General features: G+C 40.9%; 1 protein-coding gene across 3 annotated transcripts in view; it reads left to right on the forward strand.

The window, feature by feature from the left end:
* Positions 1-24021, forward strand: part of CLIP1 (CAP-GLY domain containing linker protein 1) — a 110375-nt gene that overhangs the window by 67468 nt on the left and 18886 nt on the right. For all 3 annotated transcript variants that reach the window (XM_006865387.1, XM_006865386.1, XM_006865388.1), the window contains 3 exons: positions 960-1076; positions 3089-3195; positions 9943-10063. In XM_006865387.1, coding sequence (XP_006865449.1) covers positions 960-1076; positions 3089-3195; positions 9943-10063 — 345 coding nt within the window. The remainder of the gene's footprint in view (positions 1-959; positions 1077-3088; positions 3196-9942; positions 10064-24021) is intronic.

The following is a 24021-nucleotide window of genomic DNA, read 5'->3' on the forward strand; positions in this document are numbered from 1 at the left end:
TCTCTATGAGTCAGAGTCCACTCAACAGCACTTAACAACAGCAACAACATACATCATTTGATTTCTTGATTGCTCCTTCCATGAGTGTTGATAGTGAGTATTTGCATACAACCACATGCCCACTCTCACATCCATGCATGCATACTGCCTTCTTTTCTGAATCCTTGAAGAATAGGTTGTAAAAATGATGATAGAATGCCCCTTTACCCCTAGGTTACTTCAATATCTACCTGCTAAAGTTCTGGCTCAAAATGCTTTTAGCCTTTTCATTTACAGTTCTGTTTATGCTCATTACTCATAAAGCCCCTCATAGATTTTTTTTTTCCCATTCTGTATTTCTCATTAAACACAGGAGTCTTTTGTTAAACTTGCCCAAATAAATTGTATTTGAAAACTTTCCAACCTAAATTCTGAGAGATTTCAGAAGTTACAAAGTTAAAATAGTAAGTATTTAAAATTTGTATAGTAGATACTGTTAGAAGCAGATGAGGTGAAAGTTCAGTTGTATGGGGCGAGGGGGCCTTCCAAAAATTTGTGGAAATACGGAATTAAAAGATAATGGAATTTTTCCAAGAAATTTTGAAGCCCCTTTATATAGAGGCTACTCTTATCACTGAATGTTTTTCTCAGGCATAAGTTAAAGAGGTAAGAATAACTATCAGTGTAACTTGGAACTGATATGTTTAGATAGGGAGATCTGAAAATACACAAATTTCATATAACAATAGACTGATGGAAAAATAGCACAGGAGGGGGCTATTTTGTTTTGGTTCAAAGTGTAGGTCTTCCTTGTCTTAGACTGCTTGTTTTAGCTTTGGATTAGGGCCTGCTTCCCACTGTTGGTGACCCCTTAACCACACACTGAAGACAGGCTGCATGAGAGCATACATACCCTGACTGCCCCCCAGAACTGTTGGTGAGGGGTATCCTGGTTTCTCATTGCCCTTTTTCATGTGTAGGCTGCCCAAAGTGCAGAAGATGCCATGCAGATCATGGAGCAGATGACCAAAGAGAAGACTGAGACTCTGGCCTCCTTGGAAGATACCAAGCAAACAAATGAAAAACTCCAGAATGAAGTAATCAGATTTAAATGGCTTTTTGTACAAAGAACAGCTTACCGACTTCATGGAAGTGTTTGATCACTAGCTGTATGTTTTTCAAAGCATGGCCTTATACAGGTTTGACATATGTTAATGGAGTTGAATGTACACTGGAACCAGGGTAATATCTAATAAAATGTATTACTTCATTACTTACATAGTAGGATTAGCCTGGAAACATGAAGGTAAAATCCCTAACAACACAGCTTTCTGGGATAACTGCTCAGCGATAAAACTAAGGCGTTGAGAAGTTCCCGGTGGTGGTCTCTTGTTTCTTTATCTGTTACCTTTAATCACATGTATTTTTCCCTTAACTTCTCAACTTCTTTGAGCCACTCAATCCATGCCTCAGGTCTGAGTTTTATGTGGACCTTTTCTTGGCCTAATCTTGTAGGAATTCCCTTTGTGTCATATAGAATTGCACACTTTTGGGGCTTGGACAGTTAGTGGCATTAAGATATTTTGAGTCTGTCCACAAGTAGCATTTCTCATTCTTTTACCCGTCTTTGATGCTTCTGCTCCCAATCTCCCAAATTATACCAACCTTTTTCCCCCTCCCTCCGTAAAGCTGTTGCTTAAATTCTAAGCAGACTGATTTCACTGAAGCCCTTCTGTGAAATTCTGTTGACCCTTCATTAAGATGCTTTTTTTAAGTGACAGGAAGGGGAAGCATTAAAGAGGTAAAGTGAGGAGGGGGTAGCCTCAAATTGAATAGCTGCTGTTGAAGACTAGGCCTTCTCATTATGCAAGGTCAAAGATTACTTTCTGTAGAGACTTGAATATTTGAAGCTAGTTATAAGGTAAGTAAAGAAAACTAAACACAGGATGGCATACATTGATAGGCCTGACAGCCCTAAGACTTAAGCTGAAACTATACAAAATATTTGAAAAATCGTAGAGGGTCATAAAATTAGAAGCTAAAGTAAATAAGAATATTTGGGACGCTGACACGCTCCTGACCTATGAGGATGGAATCTGAAAGAATTTTGTTCTTTCATGACATGTTCCTTGGTATGTTGATTGTAGCCAACATACAAGTCTTTGAATCATGTTTTGGTCCCATTAGGATATTTTATTTTTCTTGTTAATGTAGTTTTGGAATGTTAGTAGGTCTTTAGAGGAATGGGGTGGTGGTAAAATAACAACACACTCTCTGGGACTCCTAAAGGGTGGTTTGGAACATGGCAAAGGAGGCAACTGCACAGGCTCTGGGACACACTACAGAGCAGAAGGTCCGTAGTGAGCTCTTCGTGTAGTTGGGACCCCCCTAAACCTGGAAGCTGGCCATATGCCAGAGCCTGGGGGCTTTCATACTCCCACTTTTTTCAGTAGCGCATCTGGCTTTTCCATCCGGACTTAAGCTGTATGCACCTCCAGTGGGCAGGTGGTGGATCTAAGTACCTGCAGGTCTTACCTCATGACTTTCTGTCCTTTGCACATGTCACTATCTTTTCCCATTTGCAAAGATCTTCAACCAAAGGACTAGTTTTTTGAATGAAGACTATGTCAGTTTGGTTTTGATGTTGCAAACCACACTATCCAAAGTGACTAATCCACGGGCAAGGAAAGGAATTGATTTTATTACAAAGGGTAATCTTTGCTGATGTCAAACCTTTGCTTTTCTTCTTCTTTTTTTTTTTTTTTTAAGATGAATTATATTTGAATAGCAAGTTAACTGACAGGCAGAAAAAACACTGAGACCTGTACACAAGGTGAAATATCACTTTGGCTTTAATTTATGTGGTAATTGTATTTGACATATTGGCCATGTATAAAAAATGTCTGACTAAGTCTAAGGAGGAGATTTGCGGCTTATAATAGACTTGGTCATTTGTCATCTCTTCACCCAAGTGAGTTGTTTTTGCTTTCTACAAGTGACTAATCTCACATACCTTTAAATAAGTGTTTTCATGAGTAATTTGTGTCTACCAGACATGTCATTGGAAAATGAAATAGTTTCATTAAGGTTTTTTCTCTTGGTCTTTAAGTTGGATACACTTAAAGAAAATAACTTGAAAAATGTGGAAGAGCTGAACAAATCAAAAGAACTTCTGACTGTAGAGAATCAAAAAATGGAAGAATTCAGGAAAGAAATGTAAGTTTATCTTCTTTGAGAGTAACTATGGCATTTGCTTTGAATTGTGTAAACAATGCTAATTATTTAAAAGAATCTTTGAAAAGTATATAGGGTAAAAAATAATTATGACCCTCTTCTCCTCCATTGCATACCCCCAAAACAGCCATTATAAACTGTCGCTAAGGTAAAGGACCTGAACGAAACTGATACTAGTTGGTGAGCCATAACATTGAGGTTAAATGGCTTCGTAAAGTCTTATGAAAATCAGAGGTTTTAAAATTCGGAGTTTACAAGATATTCAGTCTTAACATTTGGAATCACCTGACCCTTTATTTATAAATCCCTCAAAACTGTTACCTTTTAAAAAAATAACAACTCATTGTTAGAGTTTATGGATTTTAAAAGCAATCAGATCTTCTGGCATGGATGTTAAGTGGCCAGAATTATGAAAGACTGCTACCAGGTGTCCGGCTGAATGGTAGTTAACACTTCCTTTGCTGGAGACTCCATGTAGTTCTTGCCATTCATGTTTGATGGTGATAGTAATTGGAAATTGGTATTTATTTGGGATGCTAAATGATAGTGAATGTGTACATTTCATCGTGCTCTTGTGTCCTGACAACTGTACTGTCAAGTGTGTGATTAAAAATTTAAAGCTAGTTAATCTGGGGAAGGTTTGAGTATATCCTTTGCACTAGACACAGTTAAACTAGGAAAGACACATAGAAAAATTGCATGTGGTCTCTGCGCTCCCAAGAGTTTATATTATTTTCTCCAGTTCTACTAAAACAGATAGGTAAGATTCAGACAAAAACAAAAGCATCAGTTCTAAGCCACAGTGCCTAAGTAGCCATCCTCACATCCTCAATACTACTATTTGAACTTAGATTGAACTAGTGTTTGTCTGGCTCCCTGAAAGTTTGTTCTTGACACCTTCCTAGAAATGTATTGTTTCCCCCAGCTTGTGATAACCTGAACGGATCCCTTCTTCAGTCTTTGTCTGAATGATACTTTTCTAGATTAGGTTTTAAGTAGCCCTAAAAGCTCCATATGAGAAGATGTGGTCGTCTGTTTCTGTAAACATGATAGCTTTGGAAGCCCTATGGAGCAGTTCTGCTCTGTCTTACTGGGTTGCTATGAGTCACAGTCAGCTTGACAGTAACAGGTTGAGATCAGGTTTAACCAGTTCCCAGCCATCCCACTTACACACATTTATACAATTGTGGTGGAATCCTGGTGTGGCGCTTTGGGTTAATGCACCAGACTGCAAAGCCATTTGAACTGCAAGGTTAGCAGTTCAAGCTCACCAGCTGCTCCTCGGAAACCCAGAAACCCTATACAGGGTCACTATGGGTCAGAGTCGACTCCACAGCACTAAACAACAACAACAGCAACATACAATTGTGATAATGACCATCAGGAGATACTTAAAGCTCTGCTTGCTCTAACCAGATGGGTCCCTGTAGTGGGAAAACCAGCTTAGTAGCCACTGAGTTATTTATAGTCCAAGAGGGTGGTTGCACTTACAGGCTAGGAGTCTCCCCTGTGGTAACTGGGAGCATCCTGGACCACTGAGTTGACTACAGTTGATTTTTGTAACACAGGCAGCTGGTGAGGGAGGGTCAGAATGGCAGGAGAAGATTCGCCCACCGGTCTTCTGTGCCCGTCTTCCCTCTGAGCTCTCGGGGTCACACCAGGTAAAGGAGTGGGGCAGGCTAGGGACATGGCCACAGTGGTGCTAGTCAGGAGAGCTATTAGGAAGCAGATAAAGCTCCTCTTTTCTGAAGTAGTATTTAGAAGTCTTTTCAAACCTTGTTATTTTATTGTGCTGAAAGATATTAACATCCATTTAACCATTTTTAGGTATACCATTCACTGGAATTAATTACGTTTTCCATGTTGTATAATCTTTACCACCATCTAACTTCCAAAATTCTTTCAGCACCTCAAACAGAAATTCTGTATCCAGTAAGCAATAAGTCTCCATGCCCCTACCCCCTAAGTCCTTGGTTACCTAGAAGTCTTTTGTAGTGGTTGTTTAGTCATGTGGTGTTTCAGTAAAACCACACTATAGTTCTCAAAATCCTCATTAAATCCTTCTGGAGTTTTATTTCACCTTCGTTAAAAGACCAGTTATTTGTGTCCCTCCTTATTTGATTTATTCCATAATAATATATTTAACATGGTAATTAATAGACCCAAGCCATGGTATTTTCAATTTTGCATATGCATGCAAAAATTGGACAATGAATAAGGAAGCCCAACAAAGAATTGATGCCTTTGAATGATGGTCTTGATGAAGAACCTTAACTCTACCACAGACTGCCAGGAGAATGATCACGTCTGTCTTAGGAGGAGTAAAAGCCAGACTGATCCTCGGAATGTGTCTGAGGGTGGTGACATGTCATCTCATGTACTTCGGACATGTTGTCAGGCAGGCCCAGTCCCTGGAGAAGGACCGCTTACTTGGTAGAGTAATGATGATGAGCCTGACACAGGACCGAGCAGTGTTTCCTTACTGAGTCACTGTGTGTTGGAACAGACTTGACGGCACCTAACAACAGTGACAAATGATAGATTTAGGATAGATTGACAAGTAGAACGTTTCGAAAGCACTATAAATAATAAAACGTAAATTTTATGCCTGTGGAAGCAAAAGATTGAGAACTGATTTCGCTTTGTCCTTCTTCCTGGTGCCCTTCTCCCAGGTCTCTGATCTCTGAGACAGGTGAGGAGGTACAGATCCCAGAGCAGATGTAGTCGACAGTCTCCTGGATTCTCTACTTTTTCTGCCTGCCACATGTGGCCTGGCAGGATCCCCAGCAGGAAGGAGGCACAATGGGAGACTCTGAAGTCTGAGTATCCAAAGCAGTCTTGGGAGGTGTGGGAGTGAGAACAGACCTGTGGAGTTTGAAGCCTCTGCCCCTGTGAGTCACTGTTCATTGCTCTAGAATTGGTTAGATTGCAGTGACCTTCTGACCGAGTCAGAGCCATGCTTCTCAAACAGCAACAACAGGAAACTCATTTTGCTGCTCCTCAGTCCTGAGAAAAAAGCCCTTTGGTGTCACCTGTCTGTCTTCTAGAGCTTTCTTAGTGTTCTCACCTGACAGAACAGGTTCCTGAAAGAAAGTGGATGCTAGTGTAGACATAGGGCTACTAATAGGAACCACCTCCTGTAGAATATTACTGTTAGCACTATCACATCATATTTTTATGGAAATAAAATAACAAGTAACAGCACATTGTGTGTTTTTGCAAGCCAAACAAGCCCCTCACACGCTTGTCTCCCATTCACTGTGCATACTGTCTATGTGCATGGTGGCATTACATGTAAAAGATACATTGAGTGTTCCCTTTCCTCTATGCTGCTTATTAGACTGGTGTTAGGAAAACTCAATTTTTGTTATCCAGCTCCAGTTTTCAGTTGAAGAAAGAAAAGAAAATGGTTTCTCTCTGGAGTATAGTTTTGGATCTTAGGGACAATGGCAGTGCCAGTCTAGTATTGGTCTTCCTTGCTCATGTGGCACAGTAATAAATCTGGCATGTATTTAGCATCATAATGGGTAGACTTAGAATGGATTGACAAGCAGAATATTTGAAAATCAATATTAACAGTGTTGATTTTACCTCTTGGTTTTAAAACTGTGGCAAATTATCCTTGTCTGTTTGGAGATGACTCATCATGCACCAAGAGAAATAGCTTAGCAATCATTAGTAATGTTTTCTGTAGGTATTTTCAGAATTATTTCTTAGAGTTTTTGAGAAGTTGGGCTAGTAGAACCTTATTCCTCTATGAAAGTAAAAAAGAATTGCTACTTGGGTTCCAATTCATAAATGCACAGGTTTATTCCAGACACAATGAGCTTCAACATGTCTCTGCGATTAGTGCAGTGCATGCTGCAGATGAGTTCTTTCAGTAGTACAATTGCCTTAGTCTCCATAGGGTGCCTTCAAAAAAAAGACCCAATCAAAACTGTAGCTAGCCTCTGAGGAGACTTGTTGAGTTAGCTCAGTCTCAGATACTTGTGAAAGCTAGACTATTAATAAAGAAGATGGATGCATTTGAATTATGGTGTTGTTGAAGAATATTGAAAGTTCTATGGACTGCCAGAAGAATAAATAAATTTGTCTGAGAAGAAATATAGCCAGAATGTTCCTAGAAGCAAGTGGGGCAAGACTTTGTCTCACATAATACTGGGCCTGTTGTTAGGAGAGACCAGTTCCTGGGAAAGCCATCATGATTGGTGAGGTAGAGAATCAGAGGAGAAGCAGAAGGCCTTGGATGAGATGGGTTGAAGCAGTGGCGGTTCCAGCGGGCTCAAACGTAACATTGTGATAAGGACACAGCGTTTCCTCCTATTGTGTGTAAGGTCTATGAGGTGTATCAGACAACAGTCCAGGGCAAAGCAGTCAGCTCAGAAGGGGATGGTGACTTTTTTTTTTTTTTTTGTACTCTAAAGAGGTGATACTGACAAACTTTTTTGGAGGACATAGATCACAGGGCTGAGTAGAAGCTTTAAGAGAATGGAAAGCTGTATTGGTGAGAAAAAGTCTTGGAAAGTTGAATTAAGGAATTCTTCCATCACGACAGTGCATCTGCTCATTCTTTGAGGGTTAACAAGGAGTGTCTGAGAATTCTGTTGGGAAACTACCTCATCCATCTTACACCTGATCTTGGCCCCTTTAGAGTTTTTTGAGTTTGTTTCCCAAACTCAAAGATCATTGAAAAGGAACATGATTTGAATCCCTGGAGGATTCTCAACCTACCATGTTGATGTGATATCAGTCAAGGAGCATAGGCTTCTTTGGGGAAGGGTAGCTGTTGGTAAGTGCTGTTTAGATGGTTCTGACTCATAGTGCCACTGTATAGGGTTTCCAAGGAGCAACTGTGGTTCAGTCGACCTTGAGGTATAGTGCTTCTATTTTGTCATCTTTAGCTGGAGCTTCCCCTGGGCTGTCGTGAGGCTTACATGAGAAAATACACATGAAAGCACTTCGTAAGTTCATCAACAGTAAACAAATGTCATTGTTTTTATAGATCAACACCTTAGGACCTTTTATCCATTTTTATACTTTTCTACACTATTATTTCTTTGGTTCCTTATTTAAATTTTCTTTTCTGAGGACTTTTAATATAAACCAAAGACATAAAAAGTTTAAAAAAGTGAAAACGTAAGAGAGAAGGAACAAGAGCGAAGATCAAATAGTCCCTAATAAAGGGCAATGACCACCTGGGGAATGAAATATTTGTCTGAGAACAGAGTTTCCAGTGTAAATAAAATCTTCTGAAATGTCAAGGATGGATGGCTTTGGCCAGAAGATGAACTTTAGCTATGATACATGCTTGCTTGCACACACATGTGTCTGTGAGTGTATATGTGTTTTATCCACAGTTAAAATCATGCCTAGCCAGTTTGCCAATGACTCATTGATTTACTGAGGCTAAAATTCCCTTTCAATTTTTCTTCACTGGCTAAATAAATATCTCTGTACAAAGCCTAATTTAATGTGTGAGGAGAATTGGTCTAGGACAATTTAGCTTTAAATCTTTTCCCCTAAATCTTCATGAGGTCATCCCAGTGTGTATATTATTGGTGGATGAACAATTGTAAAAAGCAACACAGTGAAAGAAGGCCAAATGGTGCCACTGAGTAGACAGTTGAAGCTAAGAATAGATGTGTTCCTGCAGCAGCAGATGGTCACACTGGGATGACTTGATTCAGAGCTTGATAAACGCGCTGTACACCACAGCCCACCAGCACAGACATGCCCGAAAGCCATCATGCCCTCACAGAGTCAGATGGCATGAAATGAAAGTCGAGTGACCAAGTAAAATGTGTTGAATATCCGTGTGTAAAGGGTAATAAATGTAGGGTGGATATTTGGACTCATTTTAATGCTGGGGAGACGTTAATAAATAGACCTACCCTGTGCCTACTTTACATGCTGAACACTCCTTAAATATGTTAGCAAGTTGTATCATAGTTTTATTTGCTTTTTAAAATTACAGTGAATTATTGTAAAATTAGAAGATTGCATTTGCTGTGGGCATTTCACCTCTGGGTGTCCTTAAAAATACATTCAGATTCCCATTACCGCTTGACTCAGACAGATACTGACCAAGAAACCCGTTGGATGTTTTTGGTTTTTTCAATGTTTTATCATTAAAGAATGATCCATATCACAGACCCTTGCAGTTAGAAGTGTGTCTGGACAGAGCACTAAGAAATGCTCAGTATTAGAGTACCACTTTCTAAGGGAGATCTCGTGTGAACTGGAGGGCTCTGCTGACCACTCATTATTAATTCTTTTGTGGTGAATTTCCTTTTAGTTTGGGGAGTAAGTGCAGTATGTGTGGTTGGTGGAAGAGTGGGCACAGTGTTTATTAGGTTTTTTTAAAAAAAATGTACCAATTGTGGATGGACATCCTCTTTCTGAGAGAATTCAGCCGTTTAGCCCACCCTGCATGTGAATCATTCTCCAACCCCAAACCTCCCCTGGCCACTGAGTCAGTCCGGACTGAGCAACCCCATAGGACAAAGTAGAATTGCTCCACGGCTGACGGCCATGTCTTTCTCCCTCCCTCCAAGCACTTCAACCACAGTGCCACCAGGCGCCTAGATCATCCGCCGTCTCCTGTTTTTCTAGATTCTATCAGGCACGTGACCCAGACGTATTTTCCGCGGTGCTATGAAACTGGTTGTCTCCCCCAGTTTCCTTGCCTGTCTTGTTTCTATGGTAACTTTGCACTCACTGTCCTTGCAGAGAAACCCTAAAGCAGGCGGCGGCACAGAAGTCCCAGCAGCTGTCAGCGCTGCAGGAAGAGAACATCAAACTTGCTGAGGAGCTGGGCAGGAGCCGGGACGAAGTCACAAGTAATCAAAAGGTCAGTGGGCCTCTTGCAGGGCCACACAGCTGTGCCCTGTAGTATGTGTCTCCTTGTTCTCAAACATGCTGCCTTGGGACTTCAGGTAGGTGTGACCTGACAGGTGCTTATACACACACCCCAAGCGCTGGAAACTTGGGAGAAAGTACACAATAAGATCTTATTTAGATGATGTTATAGCAAGGCATTTAAATGGAAAGAGATAATATCCTTTCCCTACTACTGCTTGGATTCCAAAATTATTTGTTTGTTTGTTTTCTCTTTCATAAAAAGCAGTTTTAAGGAAGCAGATTTGAATATTGTGGATTGGTATGAGGATTGGCAGCTGTTCTTCAGTAGAAATCTGCTCTTCTTTAAAATTAAACAAAATGTTCAAGCATTTGTTTCCTGGGGCGTTCTACAACAGCAGCTGGGGTGTGTGGGACACTTGGGATAAAAGGAAGCAAAGTCCAACTGTCTACGTTTGGGTCTAGACTAGTTTCCCAGGCACTGAAGCACTGCTGGTTTTAAAGAAAGCTGTAGTCTGCTTTTTATTCTCCAACAGCTGAATCAAAGTGTTAGATGGATAGTTATATCTGAAGTTAGAGCAACAGCTCAAAAATTACGTTTTTATAAAGAATTTTTCTGTGTCATTAATTCTTGATTTGCATTCTAGTGAAAAAGCATTTTCCCCCCAGTATACTTTACAAACATTGTTTTGCTCACTTGGGCTGGAGGGATAGTGGTGGTGTGCTGTGAGTCGGTGGTGAGTCGGTTCCAACTCATAGTGATCCTGAACAGGGTTTCCGAGTCTTTCAGTCTTTATGGGAGCAGAAAGCCTCACCTTTCTCCCTCAGAATGGCTTGTTTTCGAACTACTGACCTTGAGGTTTAAAGCCCCGCTCATAACCACTACACAAGTACTTTGAGGTAATTAGATCCTGTAGTCACTGATGAGGTGCAGTTTGCAGTAAAGCAGGTTTTGGAGCATTGATCTTAGACTTTGAAATCTTCGTTGTGGCTTTCCTCAATACTCTAATTTCATGAAAGAAATGCCACATTTTCTCTAGACTTCTAAGATGGTAATTATTGTTGTTGTTAAGTGCCGTCGAGTCGATTTCAACCCATAGCAACCCTGTATAGGGTTTCCAAGGAGCAGCTGGTGAGCTTGAACCACCAACCTTGCAGTTCAAACGACTTTGCATTCTGACAATATAGCTAACATTTACTGACCCTTAACTAAATGAAAGCGACTGTCTCGTTTAATACTTACAGTAAGTGAATGTGAGGGTACTATCGTCCCCATTTGTAAAGGAGGAAACAAAAGCGCAGAGAAGATAGTATTTTACTCAACATCATTCAGCTAGCATGTGTCCAGAGCTGTCTGTCACCTTCAGGTTTTAGTCAGGGAAAGAATCAAAATGCATTGCACTCTGTTTTGATCAAGATGCGGGAAATTGAAGTTCATGGAAAATAGTAACTCTGTGACTGAACAAGGTTTCTTGTTTTAGTTGTTTTCCTGGTGCACACCACAGCATCTAAAACAATGTGCTCTGACCTCAGTGTTATCTGTAAGGACTCCCATGAGAAGGATCTTGGCTAAGTACTGAGTCTGTTCCCATCTCATGTCGTCTTGTTTCCCTGACCGTGGTAGGGAGAGTAGAACCCTCACATTGAGTCTGGACAGAGGGGACCCATCATCCACTCGTTTGATGTCAGGACCTTTGCCAGGCTGATGATTGCACTTCCTGTTCCCACCACTTAGACTAGAACTGGGAAGGCTTTGGAGCAAGTTTCTTGATCTCTTAGGCACAGGTCTCCAGGGCTTTGTTCTCTGCTGTTTGGGATTGAAATTTACTTCCTGTTGAAAGTAAATTTACTGACCAAAATGTGAAGGTCAGTGACTTTCAAGGGTGTTGGAAAAGAGCACTCACAGGAGAGGAACAAGCGGGTGGGAACTAAAACACCACAAACTGTACTGAGAAGAGGGTATTGCGAAATTAGTACCAAGAGAGATTTTGGGTAATTTGTCCTTTTAATTGGTTTCAAAATAGAGCCATCGTCTGTTTACAGTAACTTAGAAACAACTACAGCTGTGGTGCTGTAGGTTCAACCCTGAACTGTGAACCAAAAGGCAGCAGTTCAAACCCACCAAACACTTCTCGGGAACCCACCACAGGCTCATGAGGAGTCAAAACCGACTCGATAGCCCTTAACAACAACAGCACTTTAAAGCAGACTTTGATTAATTCGTTAAACTTTATTACCAAACATTAAATCCATTACCATCAAGTTGATTCTGATTCATAGGGACCCTGTAGGACAGAGAATGGCCCCTATAAGCTGTCAGTCATTATGGAAGCAGACAGCCACACCTTTTTCCCATGGAGTGGCAGGTTGGTTCAAAGCGCCAACCTTTCTGTTAGCATCCGAGCGCTTCACGACTATGCCACCAGGGCTCCTTGAGGTTTATTGTTGTTAAGTGCCGTTGAGTCAGTTCCGACTCAGTGACCCTGTGTAGGGTTTCAGAGGAGGGGTGGTAGGTTTGAACCACCAACCTTGTATTTAGTAATCCATTGCTTAATCTACAGCACTATACTAGGAATCCTGAACTCTGTTGCTGTTCTGTAATCTCCAAGAGTCTAGAAGCCTGTTTACCTCTATAAATTTTCAAAGTGTGACTTTTTTAGTTTATAACTTGAGCTGAACTATTGATCAGCTATGTTAAGAAATATATTAAAGTCACAGTGTTTGGCAGAAACTATTTTGTAATAGTTATTTCCTTTTTTTGTTGTTGAAAATATACACAGCAGAACATGCAACAACCTAACGATTTCTGTATGTGACATTGATGCCATTTTTCAGTTTGGTGTGACCATTCTCACCCTCCTTGTCTGGATTGTTCTTCCCCATCAACATAAACTCACTGCCCCCTAAGGTTAAAGACTCTGATTTCAAAAAATAGTATTTTACTGTTTTTGATAAATGTTGACACAGTAAATTAAGCTTTTGTTTCATAGTTTCTATACACATTGTTCAGTGACATTAGTTACATTTCCAAAAACGTGTTAGCATTCTCTTTCATTGCATTCTGGTGGTTCCTTTTCCAGTACCTTAGTTTCCCTGCCCCTTTATCGTTTCATCTTTGCTTTATAGTAAATGCTGACTTTATTTGGTCTCATATAGATGGTTTTTTAGTAGAGTACCAAACTTATGAATTGTTATTGTTGTTGTGAAGTGCTGTCTAGTCGGTTCTGAACCATAGCGACTCTCTATAGGGTTTCCAAGGAGCGGCTGGTGAGCTTGAACTGCCGAGCTTACAGTTCAGATGACTTTGCAGTCTGGCGCATTAACCCACTGCACCACACCAGGACTCCAAACCAGGTTTAAAAAATATCTCTGGGTCATAGTGTCAGGGAGTCTTCTAGTTTCAACGGGTCCACTTAGTATGTACTTCTTTTAAAAATGTGAGTTCTGTTTCACACTTTTCTCCCCTTCTATCAGGGTCTATTGTAGCAGAAACATCCTCCCCCTTTGTTTTTTAAAGCAATAATTTTATTTGTATCACAATAGAAGCACTTAGTGTTTCATTCTGAAACTAAGACTAGATTGTCATGAGCTAGGAAAACAGGAACTTAGTCCTGAGTTCTCTTCTGGTCCCTTTATGTACTAGCACCATAATCCATTGAACATGACGAGCTGATCACTTTACCATTGTTTCATTTACTCGTCACCACATACTCCTGAGATAGTAATACTGCTGTTTTGTACATGAGGAATCTGAGGGGCAAAATCAGAATTATTTACCCAGGACATACAGCTACTCAGCAGAGGACTTGAAATTTGAGACTCAAGGTCAGCAGTTCAAATTCACCAACCGCTCCTCAGAAACCCTATGTAGACAAGGTTGTTATGAGTCAGAACCGACTCGCTGGCACTTAGCAACAACAACTGATGTCTTACCACCATTCTGGCCTGATCAGAGGGAGAGAATGATACCCTTATGTGATTCATTTGACAAGTGAACATTGAGTTCCCCTGTGAGACAGGTGTTTACAGATGGAAAGGGTCCATTTATCTGTTTACAGTCCTGTGGGAAGGAGCTGGCAAAACCAGACAGAGCCCACACATCTGACTTCTTTGTCATCTGCTCTCCTCGTCAGACATTTTTCTGCCTGAAATTCTTTCTTCATGTCTCCTCTCCCAAGTGGGAGATTTTTCATTGGAGAGGAGTGGGGAGGGTGGGTAACCAGGTCAGCGAAGGTTGTGAGAGGCAGAAGGTTTGCTATATCTGGTACCGTTAGGAATAGAAATCTTATGAATAAAATGTCATATAGGGTGGGTGCTTTTTCGTTTAAAGGAGGATACATACTCCTCAGAAACTCTATACAGGGTCGCTATGAGTAAGAACCTACTCGACGGCGCTTAGTAACAACATATTAGGTTGAATCATGTGAAATTGCTGTTGTTTAGTGATTTCATGGGGTTCAAACTTATAGGAGATATAACTTTCCTTTTTAAAAAATTTTTTAATTTTGTCATCGTTCAAAAGCAGACACAGCAAAACATATACCAGTTCAGCAGTTTCTGCATGTATCACTTAGTGACATTAATGATATTTATTGTTCAGGTTGTGTGAGCATGCTCACACTCCTTTCTTCTGAGCTGTTCTTCCTTCATTTACATAAACTCACTGCCTTCTGAGGTTCCTAGCTAACCTTTCCAGTTGCTGATGTCAGTTTGATCTCATATGGACAGTTCATAAAGGAGCTGAATGCTCAAACTTCTTTATTAGTTAAGCTCAACTATTGCTTGCTTTTTAGGAGACATTAGGGGGGAAATGCAATGCAGAATTTCAGATTCTCCTAGACCCCCAGACTTTCTGGAGCCATGGAAGCTGAAACCCTTGCCCAAAGATAATCTGAAACTGATCTTTTTTTCATGATGCAAAAATTACAAAGATTGTCATTATCATTGCAGTGATTTCTCTTGAAGTTCAGTGTTTTGATTGATGCCCTGAATGGTTTTCTGCTGCTTCAGTTGTGATTTGCTTGGTTTTATTTTCTGGTCAGATACATATAACATCACATTTTACTGTTTTAATCATTTTACAGTGTACACTTCAGTGACGTTAAGTATATTCACAGTGTTGTGCAACAATTTCGTCACCCCACAAGGAACTTTGCAGCGGTTCCGCCCAGTCTTCCCTCCCCTCCTGTCCTTGACAACCACTAACGTAATTCCTGTCCTGCTGGATCTGTCTGTTCTGGACGTTTCATGTTTGTAGACTCACACTTTCAGTCAGCACGAACTCGTCGAGGTTCATCAGTGTCATAGCATGTATCAGAATTTATTCCTCTTCATGCTGGGTACTATTGTGACTTCCAGCACTTGGTGTCTCCTTTCTCCAGTCAGACTGTTAGCTGTGCCGTCTGCATCCTGCTTGCCGCATCTACCTCTGTGTGCCGGGAAATCTTTCTCATCTGCTCTGCAGCCACTCTGAGCCTCCCCACTCATGCACATGGACAACCTTCTTTTCCTTTTTCCTTTTAGGAAGACTGCTCATTTTCTCCCTTGATTCTTCACCTCCCATCATTGTCTCAGTTCTTCAGTCTGTCTTTAGTCCCCACCAGTGTGCAGTGAAGTGACTCTCGTGGGAATCCTACTTGCCTAATACTAGCACAGCTCTGTCCTCCCTTCCACTCCCTCCTAGAGTGCAATACTGATGACCGCCTGCGTTGCGTTCTGGACCCTCTTCCTTTGGTTTCAATTTCCTCATATTGCTGCACCTTTTACCATGCCTGCTTACTTGTCATCCTCATGTCTGCTTTTCATTCTTTCTTTTGCCCTCCCTAATCTGGTGAGCTTTTTTGTGTCTCTAGAGAACTACCTTAAATCACAAGCAAATACACTTAGCATTGTCCACAGTTTTCTTTCTTTCCTTGGACTTTTCTCTATACACGTCAAGAGGTACGCTGTGTGTAGGGGGTCACAGACCACAATATGCAGGTGGGTGTGCGTGCAGCCATGGGTGTTGAATGAAAGTCTCATTATTAGTGAGAGCCTTGGGTCTTGTTTTACGTACTAAAATGCACAGATTGGTGACTACTACTGCTTTTTCTTTTTTCATTCCAGTTATTTCTAGTTTCAGAGTTTTGTTGCAGAGTTGTGGTTGCCAAAAGCCTGACTACCAACCTAGTGGGTGTCATAGGTTTAATTATTGTTGTTAAGTGCCGTCAAGTTGATGAAATCCCCCCAAATTTGTATCAACTTGTCTAGACCCTGATTATCTTTCATTTTGTTTGTGTTGCATTATAAAGCTCAGCCTTTCTGTGTTAATGAGGGAGGACCAGGGTGGGAGTGTGTTGAGTCACAGCCTGACAAGAGTCACCCCCTTACTCAGTCACACCTTTGCTTGAGTCACGTCTTTAATCTTACCAAAAAGGAGAGAGAGTGAGTGGAGAGGAGTAGAACCTTCCTATTACCAAGGAAGAAGAACTCACCCACGTCCCCTGTCTAAGGACCTTCTAGACCCCGAGGAAGATTGATGCCAAGACACAGGGAAGTCTTCAATGGATGCTGAGTCCATAGATGTTGAAAGAAATAAGGACCTTCCCATAAAGCTAGCGCCCTGGAGTCAGACTTCAAACTTCTAACCTTGTAAACTGTCAATGAAGGCTTACAAGGAAGGATCAGTTAATGTAATCATTATTCAAAATTTTATAGTAATCACTAATGCCAAAGATGAAGAAATTGATAATTTTTGTGAACTTCTACAGTTTGAAATTGATCAAATGTGCAGTTAGGATGCATTGCTGACTGGTCAGAATGTGAAAGCTTGGAAACAAAGAAGGATTGGTAACTGGAAAAAATGGCCTTGGTGATAGAAACAGCACGAGAGATTTCATGACAGGAGTTTGCAAGACCAACAATTTATTCATTGCAAGTATCTTTTTCAATAATGTAAACAGTAACTGTATATGTAGACTTCACCAGATGGATAGACAGGAATTAAAATCAACTACATCTATGGAAAGAGACTGGAGAAATTAAATATCTGTCAGAACAAGGCTAGGGACTTGACTGCAGAACTGACCAAAATTGCTTAGATGTAGTTTCAAGTTGAAGTTGAAGTCTGCAAGAGTTAAAGTACAACCTTGAGTATATTCCCCCTAAATTTATAGACAATCTCAAGAACAGATGTGTGGTACATTGGACACTAATGACCAGATGAATTGTGGAACGACATCAAGGACATCATACATGAAGAAAAGGTCATTAAAAAGACAGGAAATAAAGAAAATACCAAAATGGATGACAGAGTAGTTTTTGAAACTTTCTCTTAAACATAAGATAGTTAAAGCATACTGAAAAAATGGTGAATAGACAATTCCAAAGGCACAGTAAACTATTATAATGAAATGTACCAAGACCTTGAATTAGAAAGCCAAAATGGAAGAACACACCTGGCATTTCGTAAACTAAAGGAACTGAAGAAAAAGTTGAAGTCTTGAGTTGCTCTATTCAAGGATTCTATGGAGAAAATATTAAATGATGCAGAAGATGGAAGGAATTCGCAGAATTATTGTACCAGAGAGAATTGGTTGACATTCCATCATTCCAGGAAGTAGTATGTGATCATGAGCCAATGCTGTTGAAGGAATAGTCCAAGCCATATTGAAGGCATTGGTGCAAAACAAGGCTCCAGGAACTCACAGCATACCAATTGAGATGTTTGAGCAAACAGATGCAGTGCTGGAAATGCCCAACCATCTATGCCAAGTAATTTGGAAAGCAACTACCTGGCTAACCGACTGCCCATTCCAAAGAAAGGGGATCCAATAGAATGTAGAAATTGTCAAACATTATCATTAATATTACACATAAGTCAAATGTTAAAGGTCTTTCAGAAATGGTTGTAGCAGGATAGCAACAGGAACTGCCAGACATTAAGCTGAAGCTAGACTAATATGAAGAAGAATGTGGCATCAGGATTGGAGGAAGATTCATAAACAACTTGTGATATGTAGATGACACAGCATTGCTTGCTGAAAGTGACAGAATTGGAAGCACTTATGAAGATCAAAGCCTTCAGTGTAGATTACACTTCAACATAAATTAACCCAAAATTTTGCAACGTAAGCATCCTGGATAAACAGAGAAAAGATTGAAGTTAAGTATTTTATTTTGCTTGGAGTCACACTCAATGCCCATGGAAGCAGCAGTGAAGAAATCAAACGATATATTACACCAGGCAAATGTATTTCAAAGGGCCCCCCTTTAAAGTGTTAAAAAGGGCTAAGGTGTGGCCCACTCACGCATGGTATTTTCAGTCATCTCATATGCATGCAAAAACTGGACAGTGGGTAAGGAATACTGAAGTATTGATGCCTTTGAATTAAGGTGGTGGTGCAGACTATTAGATACACTGTGAACTAACAGAAGAATGAAATCATCTGTCTTGGAAGAAGTGCAGCCTGAGTGTTCCTTCAAAATGAGGATGGTGAGACTGTGTCTCACAAATCTTAGATGTGTTATCAGTGGAGGGACCAATCCTTGAAGAAGGACCTCAGGCTTGCTAAAGTAGTTGTTGTTGTTAAGTGTCATCGAGTCAATTCCAACTCATAGTGACCTTGTATAGGGTTTCCAAGGAATATCTGGTAAGTTTGAACTTCCAACCCTGCAGTTTAAACAGACCTCGAGGCAGAGTGCTTATCCTACAGTGCCACACCAGGACTCCTGGTAAAGTAGAGGGTCAACGAAAAGAGGCAGCTCCTCAGTGAGATTATGGACTGGTGCATTGGCTGCGACCATGGGCTCAGACATAGCAGTGCTTGTGAGGGTTTTATAGAATTGTGCATTCTATATTGTTCTGTTGGATGTAGAGTCACTTTGAGTTGGAACCAACTCAGTGGCACCTAAACAACAGCACCGCATTGTAAGACATAAACGTCTTTTTGAAAGTTACCCACTTGTGGTATTAGCAGTGTGTCTAATAAGACAGTGGGACGTTTGTAGTATACGGATGGTAGAAGAAATATAATGCATTTTTTGTATAATATAATGTGGGGTCACACAAGGTCAAGATGAATGGAAATCATGCGTAGCATTTTTTCCTCGTAGAGAAAGTCACAAATAATCATGCAAGTTCTTCTATAGATGTCACTGTGTTTGATAGTCATTTTTGAGATGTCTGATTTGACATTCCAAAGGTCACATGTTTCACCTTGTAAGGATTGCAAACTACACTGAGCTGTCACTATGGGAACAATACTGATTCCTCTCCTGGCTATTTGTAGAATGAGCCTACAATTTGTGTTTGGAACCTGGACAGGATTAGATGACTCAATATCTGTTCATCAACAGCTTTTCTTGACGGAGGTTAGAGTCATGCTATAGACAGAAACCAGAGTTACTGTTTAAATTGATCCATGAATAATTTCCTGACTCTTCAATGAGCACAAATTCCTATACACAAATGTTTAGAAAGGAAAAGCTGTTTTTATCTTGTCATATTTTATTTTGGGAGAAATGGTGACTGTCTGCTATAATGATTTGAATCTGCCTTCGGGATCTCTGGGTCAATAGAAACTGTGAAGCTGGACCACTGAATCTGCCTCCCACATAACCTAATGAAATGAATGCAGTCTTTTAATTTAAAAAAAATGTCACCTGGAGAGAGGTCAGTAAATCCACTTACTTTCATTAGCTAAATTTAATAGTTGTTGTTAAGTGCCGTTGAGTCGATTCCGACCCATGGCGACCCTGTATAGGGTTTCCTAGGAGCAGCTGGTGAGCTTGAACCACCGACCTTGCAGTTCAAATGGCTTTGCAGTCTGGCGCATTAATCCACAGCGCCACACCATGAAAAGGAGGAACAGAATTGTTTGGTTCTATTTGGCACTGTGTTTCCAGTGGGAGGAGCCAGGATGGCATTTCCCCACTACTATGTCTAGTCCAGTTTGGAGAGATTTAGACTGAAGTGATTAGGCAGCCTAGACAAAGAGCCTAGGTGGATTCTTTGAGACCAGAAGCCAGTTTCTACCTCCTTAGGATTTTACCAAAGGTGGGGAAGCTGAGAGTAGTCATTTTTCCAAAATTAGCCTAGCCCTCAGCAGTGGATTAAATAAATGGGAGAGGTTATATATTTCTCAAATGATTATGTCCAGAGGACAGCTGCCCAAGGTGGGTGCAGTCATTCAAAAATGTCTTCCAGGGTTGATTTAAAAAATGATAGTGGCACAAAAAGACGTGGAGATGAGTGCAAGAGTTTGATGTGTGGACAGACACTCAGGCTGGACAGCTGTAGGAGGCCCGGTGGACGGCACCACACATTCATAGATGTTTGACAGAGGATATTTGTACATGAGCATTTACCTTTGCTGCATACACATCCATGAATGTTTTGGAGCATACAGTTATGAAAACTTCTTAGACATTACGAAGCACTTTGAAGGAATGATTTGCTGGGCCTGGGGACTCAGGTCAATTGGCATAACAGAGTCCACAAAGACAGTGTTACATACTTTGGTGAGCAGTGACTGAGGTCTTCAAAGTGGTCATTGGCAGCCATCTAAGGTGCAACTATTAGACTCTTTCCTTGTCTGGAGGAAAGAAGTGTGATGAAAATTGAAGATGTTTGGAAACAGTTGTTGTTGTTAAGTGCTGTAGAGTTGGTTCAGACTCATAGCAATACTGTATATAGTTTCCGAGAAGTGGCTAGTAAGTTTGAACTGCCGACCTTACAGTTCAAACTTAACTTGCAATTCAGTGCTTATCCTTCAGCTCCACACCAGGACTCTGGGAAACAGACCAGTGGTTTAATGGATAATGGGAACCTCAGTTTCCACAACCTTGGGACCAGAAGAACTAAATGGTGCCCTTCCTTACTCCTTCACATGTGGAACTCAGTCCACCCTCAGAGATTACCTTTCAGTCACATAATAGACAGTCCTATAGAGCAATCAGTGGACTGCTACTCCTCAGTACAACCGACCATGTGAGACCAAAAGGGCAGCATTTGCTCAAAAACAAAGCTCAGAAGGCAGGAAGGGGCAGGAAAGAAGGATGAATGGGAACAGGGAATCCAGGAAGGAAGTGGGCAGAGTGCTGTTACATTGATGTAACTGTAACTAGTGTCATAAAAGGTATATTAATTATTCCATGGAAAATGAATTTGCTCTCTACAGTGTGACTCAAACCACTATGATAGTAAACAAACAAACATAAAACCCTGGTTGTTGTTGAAATTAAGAAATGTAAAAATAATTTCTTGTGGTGCCCAAACAGAAAAAGCAATCCTTGTTTAAAAGATAGAAATATATCAATCCAGTACTGGTAGCGTAGTGGTTACGAATCAGGCTGCAAACCTTAATTTAAGGTCAGCAGTTTAAAATTACCAGCCGCTCTGTGGGAGAAAGATGAGGCTTTCTACTCCCGTAAAGATTTACACTCTCGGAAACCCTGTACAGGGTTGCTATGGGTTGGAACCGACTCGACGGCACTTAACAACAACAACAACAGCCACATTCCATGTCAGAATTTCTAGAATTTCTAGAGTTCTGAGGGACAAAATATATGACCAAGAACATCATATTGTTGTTGTTATGTGCCTTGGAGTCGGTTCCGACTCATAGCGATCCTGTACAGGGTTTCCAAGGCTGTAAATCTTTATGGGAGCAGAAAGCCTCAACTTTCTCCCGCGGAACAGCTGGTAGTTTCGAACTGCTGACCCTGAGGTTCACAGCCTGATTCGTAACCACTACGCTACCAGAGCTCTTTAGAACATCATATTGGGCCTTAATAAAATAAGAAGACAGGCATGTGATTTCAAACATGAATGACTTACAAACTCTAGTGTGTTTGAGTCCTTCTGGAAAATAGCCTCTTGATGAAATCTAACCAAGCTAGATTTAATCAAGGGAAATGACTTGTTTTTACACAACCACAATGCAGTTATCAAATTTGGGAAGTTTGATCTTGATACAAGGGATCCGTGGTGACACAGTGGGTTATGCGTTGGACTGCTAAGCGTAAGGTCAGTAGTTCAAATCCACCAGCTATTCCTCGGTTGTAAAGATTTACAGCCTCAGCAACCCTATACAGGGTCAGCGTGAGTTAGAACAGACTTGACGGCACACAGCAGCCACCCTGATACCTGGAAGTTTCAGTTGCCGCATATGCACAGGAAAGCTGGACAGCAGATAAGGAAGATGGAAAAATAATGCATATCTTTGAATTATGGTGTTGGCGAAGAATACTGAAAGTACCATGGACTGCCAGAAGAACAAACAAATCTGTCTTGAAAGAAGTACAACTAGAATATTCCTTAGAAGCCAGGATGAAGGGACTTTGGTAATTTGGACAATCCCTTGAGAAGGACATCATGCTTGGGAACGTGGAGAGCATTCAAATAAGGGAGAGCCCCATGGAGATGGACTGACGCAGTGGCTGCAACATTGGGCTCAAACAGAACAATCGTGAGGAAGGTGCAGGACCAGGAAGGGTTGCATTCTGTTGTATGTACATTAGGGTCACTGTAAGTCAGAACTGACTTGATGGCTACAAAAAAGACTGGCCTGAATCTCCCTCTTATTTTCCCCCAGCTGCCTTTGCCTAAAGCATAAATTTGCCTGTCTGTGTGTGGAAGGTGAGACTAGAAAACCTCATACACTCAGTGTGTTTTGTGCTGCCAAGGTAGAACTGCTATTTTGACCTCAGAATGCTTCTTAGAGAAGAGATGGAAATCGCCCAAATGTGACCCACTTCACCAGGGATGGTTCCTAACAACAACCACTTGATTCATTCTGCTTGGATCAAAAATTAACACTCATGAAAGTGGCAGTTATGACATGAAATGTGACATGAAACAACATATTGCATTGGGCAGATGTGCTACAAAAAACCTCTTCAAATTTTAGAAAGCAAAGATGTCAGTTTAAAGACTGAGGTGTCACTTTAACAAAAATAACGAAGTTGTTGTACTTGAAAATAGTTAATCCACAGTTTAGTGAATCGCTGAAGCCAAATCCTGGTTGTTAGGAGAATACTTTCACCCAGTCAAGCGGGTTCTAACAAGTTCAGGTAGGAGATGGCTGGTGGACATGTTCAGTTCCTGAAGAATGTCTCTTTGTGTTGCGTTGTTTCTGCATATTTTCCATTTCTTGCTTAAGGCTTCCCTCTAGACTTCTCCAGCTATTGAAAGCCATTTCCTGGCCCAGAAGTGCCACCTTGTCTGTCAGTTCCTCCTCTTGCTGCCTTTGTGGAGTCGGGTGGGTATGTGGCTGGATAAAGGATGCTCTTCAGTGGTACTAGAGACAAGCTGTCTGAAGTGAAGAGTGCTATCATTGCTGTTTGGTCTTATTGGTTCTGATTCATAGTGACCTTATATACAACAGCACGAAACACTGCCTGGCCCCGCGCCCATTCTCACAGTTCAGACGTTTGAACCTATTACTGTAGCCCCTGTGTCCATCATCTCATTTAGGGTCTCCCTCTTTCCCCTGACCCTCCACATCTTTTAACTCTTCATTGTGAGTTGGTTGAAGATTTACACAGATTAGTTTCCGTTCAAGAATTCCATTGAAGAATTCATACATACTTAGTTTCATGCCACTGACTACCATTCCCACTTCCTATGTTACCAGTTTGGATTTCTCCTTTTTTCCCTAACAACCCTCAACTTTACCAAGCTCGATGTCCTTCTCCAGGGACTGGTCCCTCCTGATAACATCCTGACGTCTAAGGTGTTCAGAGTAGCTGTTATCTTTTCGGCACGCAGAGGTGAAAATCAAAGAAGAAAATGACACCTGCGTTATCATACAAGGGGGCTTCTGAAAGTTGGTGGAAAGTTTCTGTTATCTTTTTTATTTATTATATTTTATTGTGAATTATGTGATAGTTTACATGGGAGAATGTTAGTTTTACATTCATCTTATCGTATATCATTTCATTGCCATGGTTCCAATCCCCTCTATGCGT

This window comes from Chrysochloris asiatica, unplaced genomic scaffold, assembly GCF_000296735.1.
Source record: "Chrysochloris asiatica unplaced genomic scaffold, ChrAsi1.0 scaffold00078, whole genome shotgun sequence".
In the NCBI taxonomy this organism is placed as follows: domain Eukaryota; kingdom Metazoa; phylum Chordata; class Mammalia; order Afrosoricida; family Chrysochloridae; genus Chrysochloris; species Chrysochloris asiatica.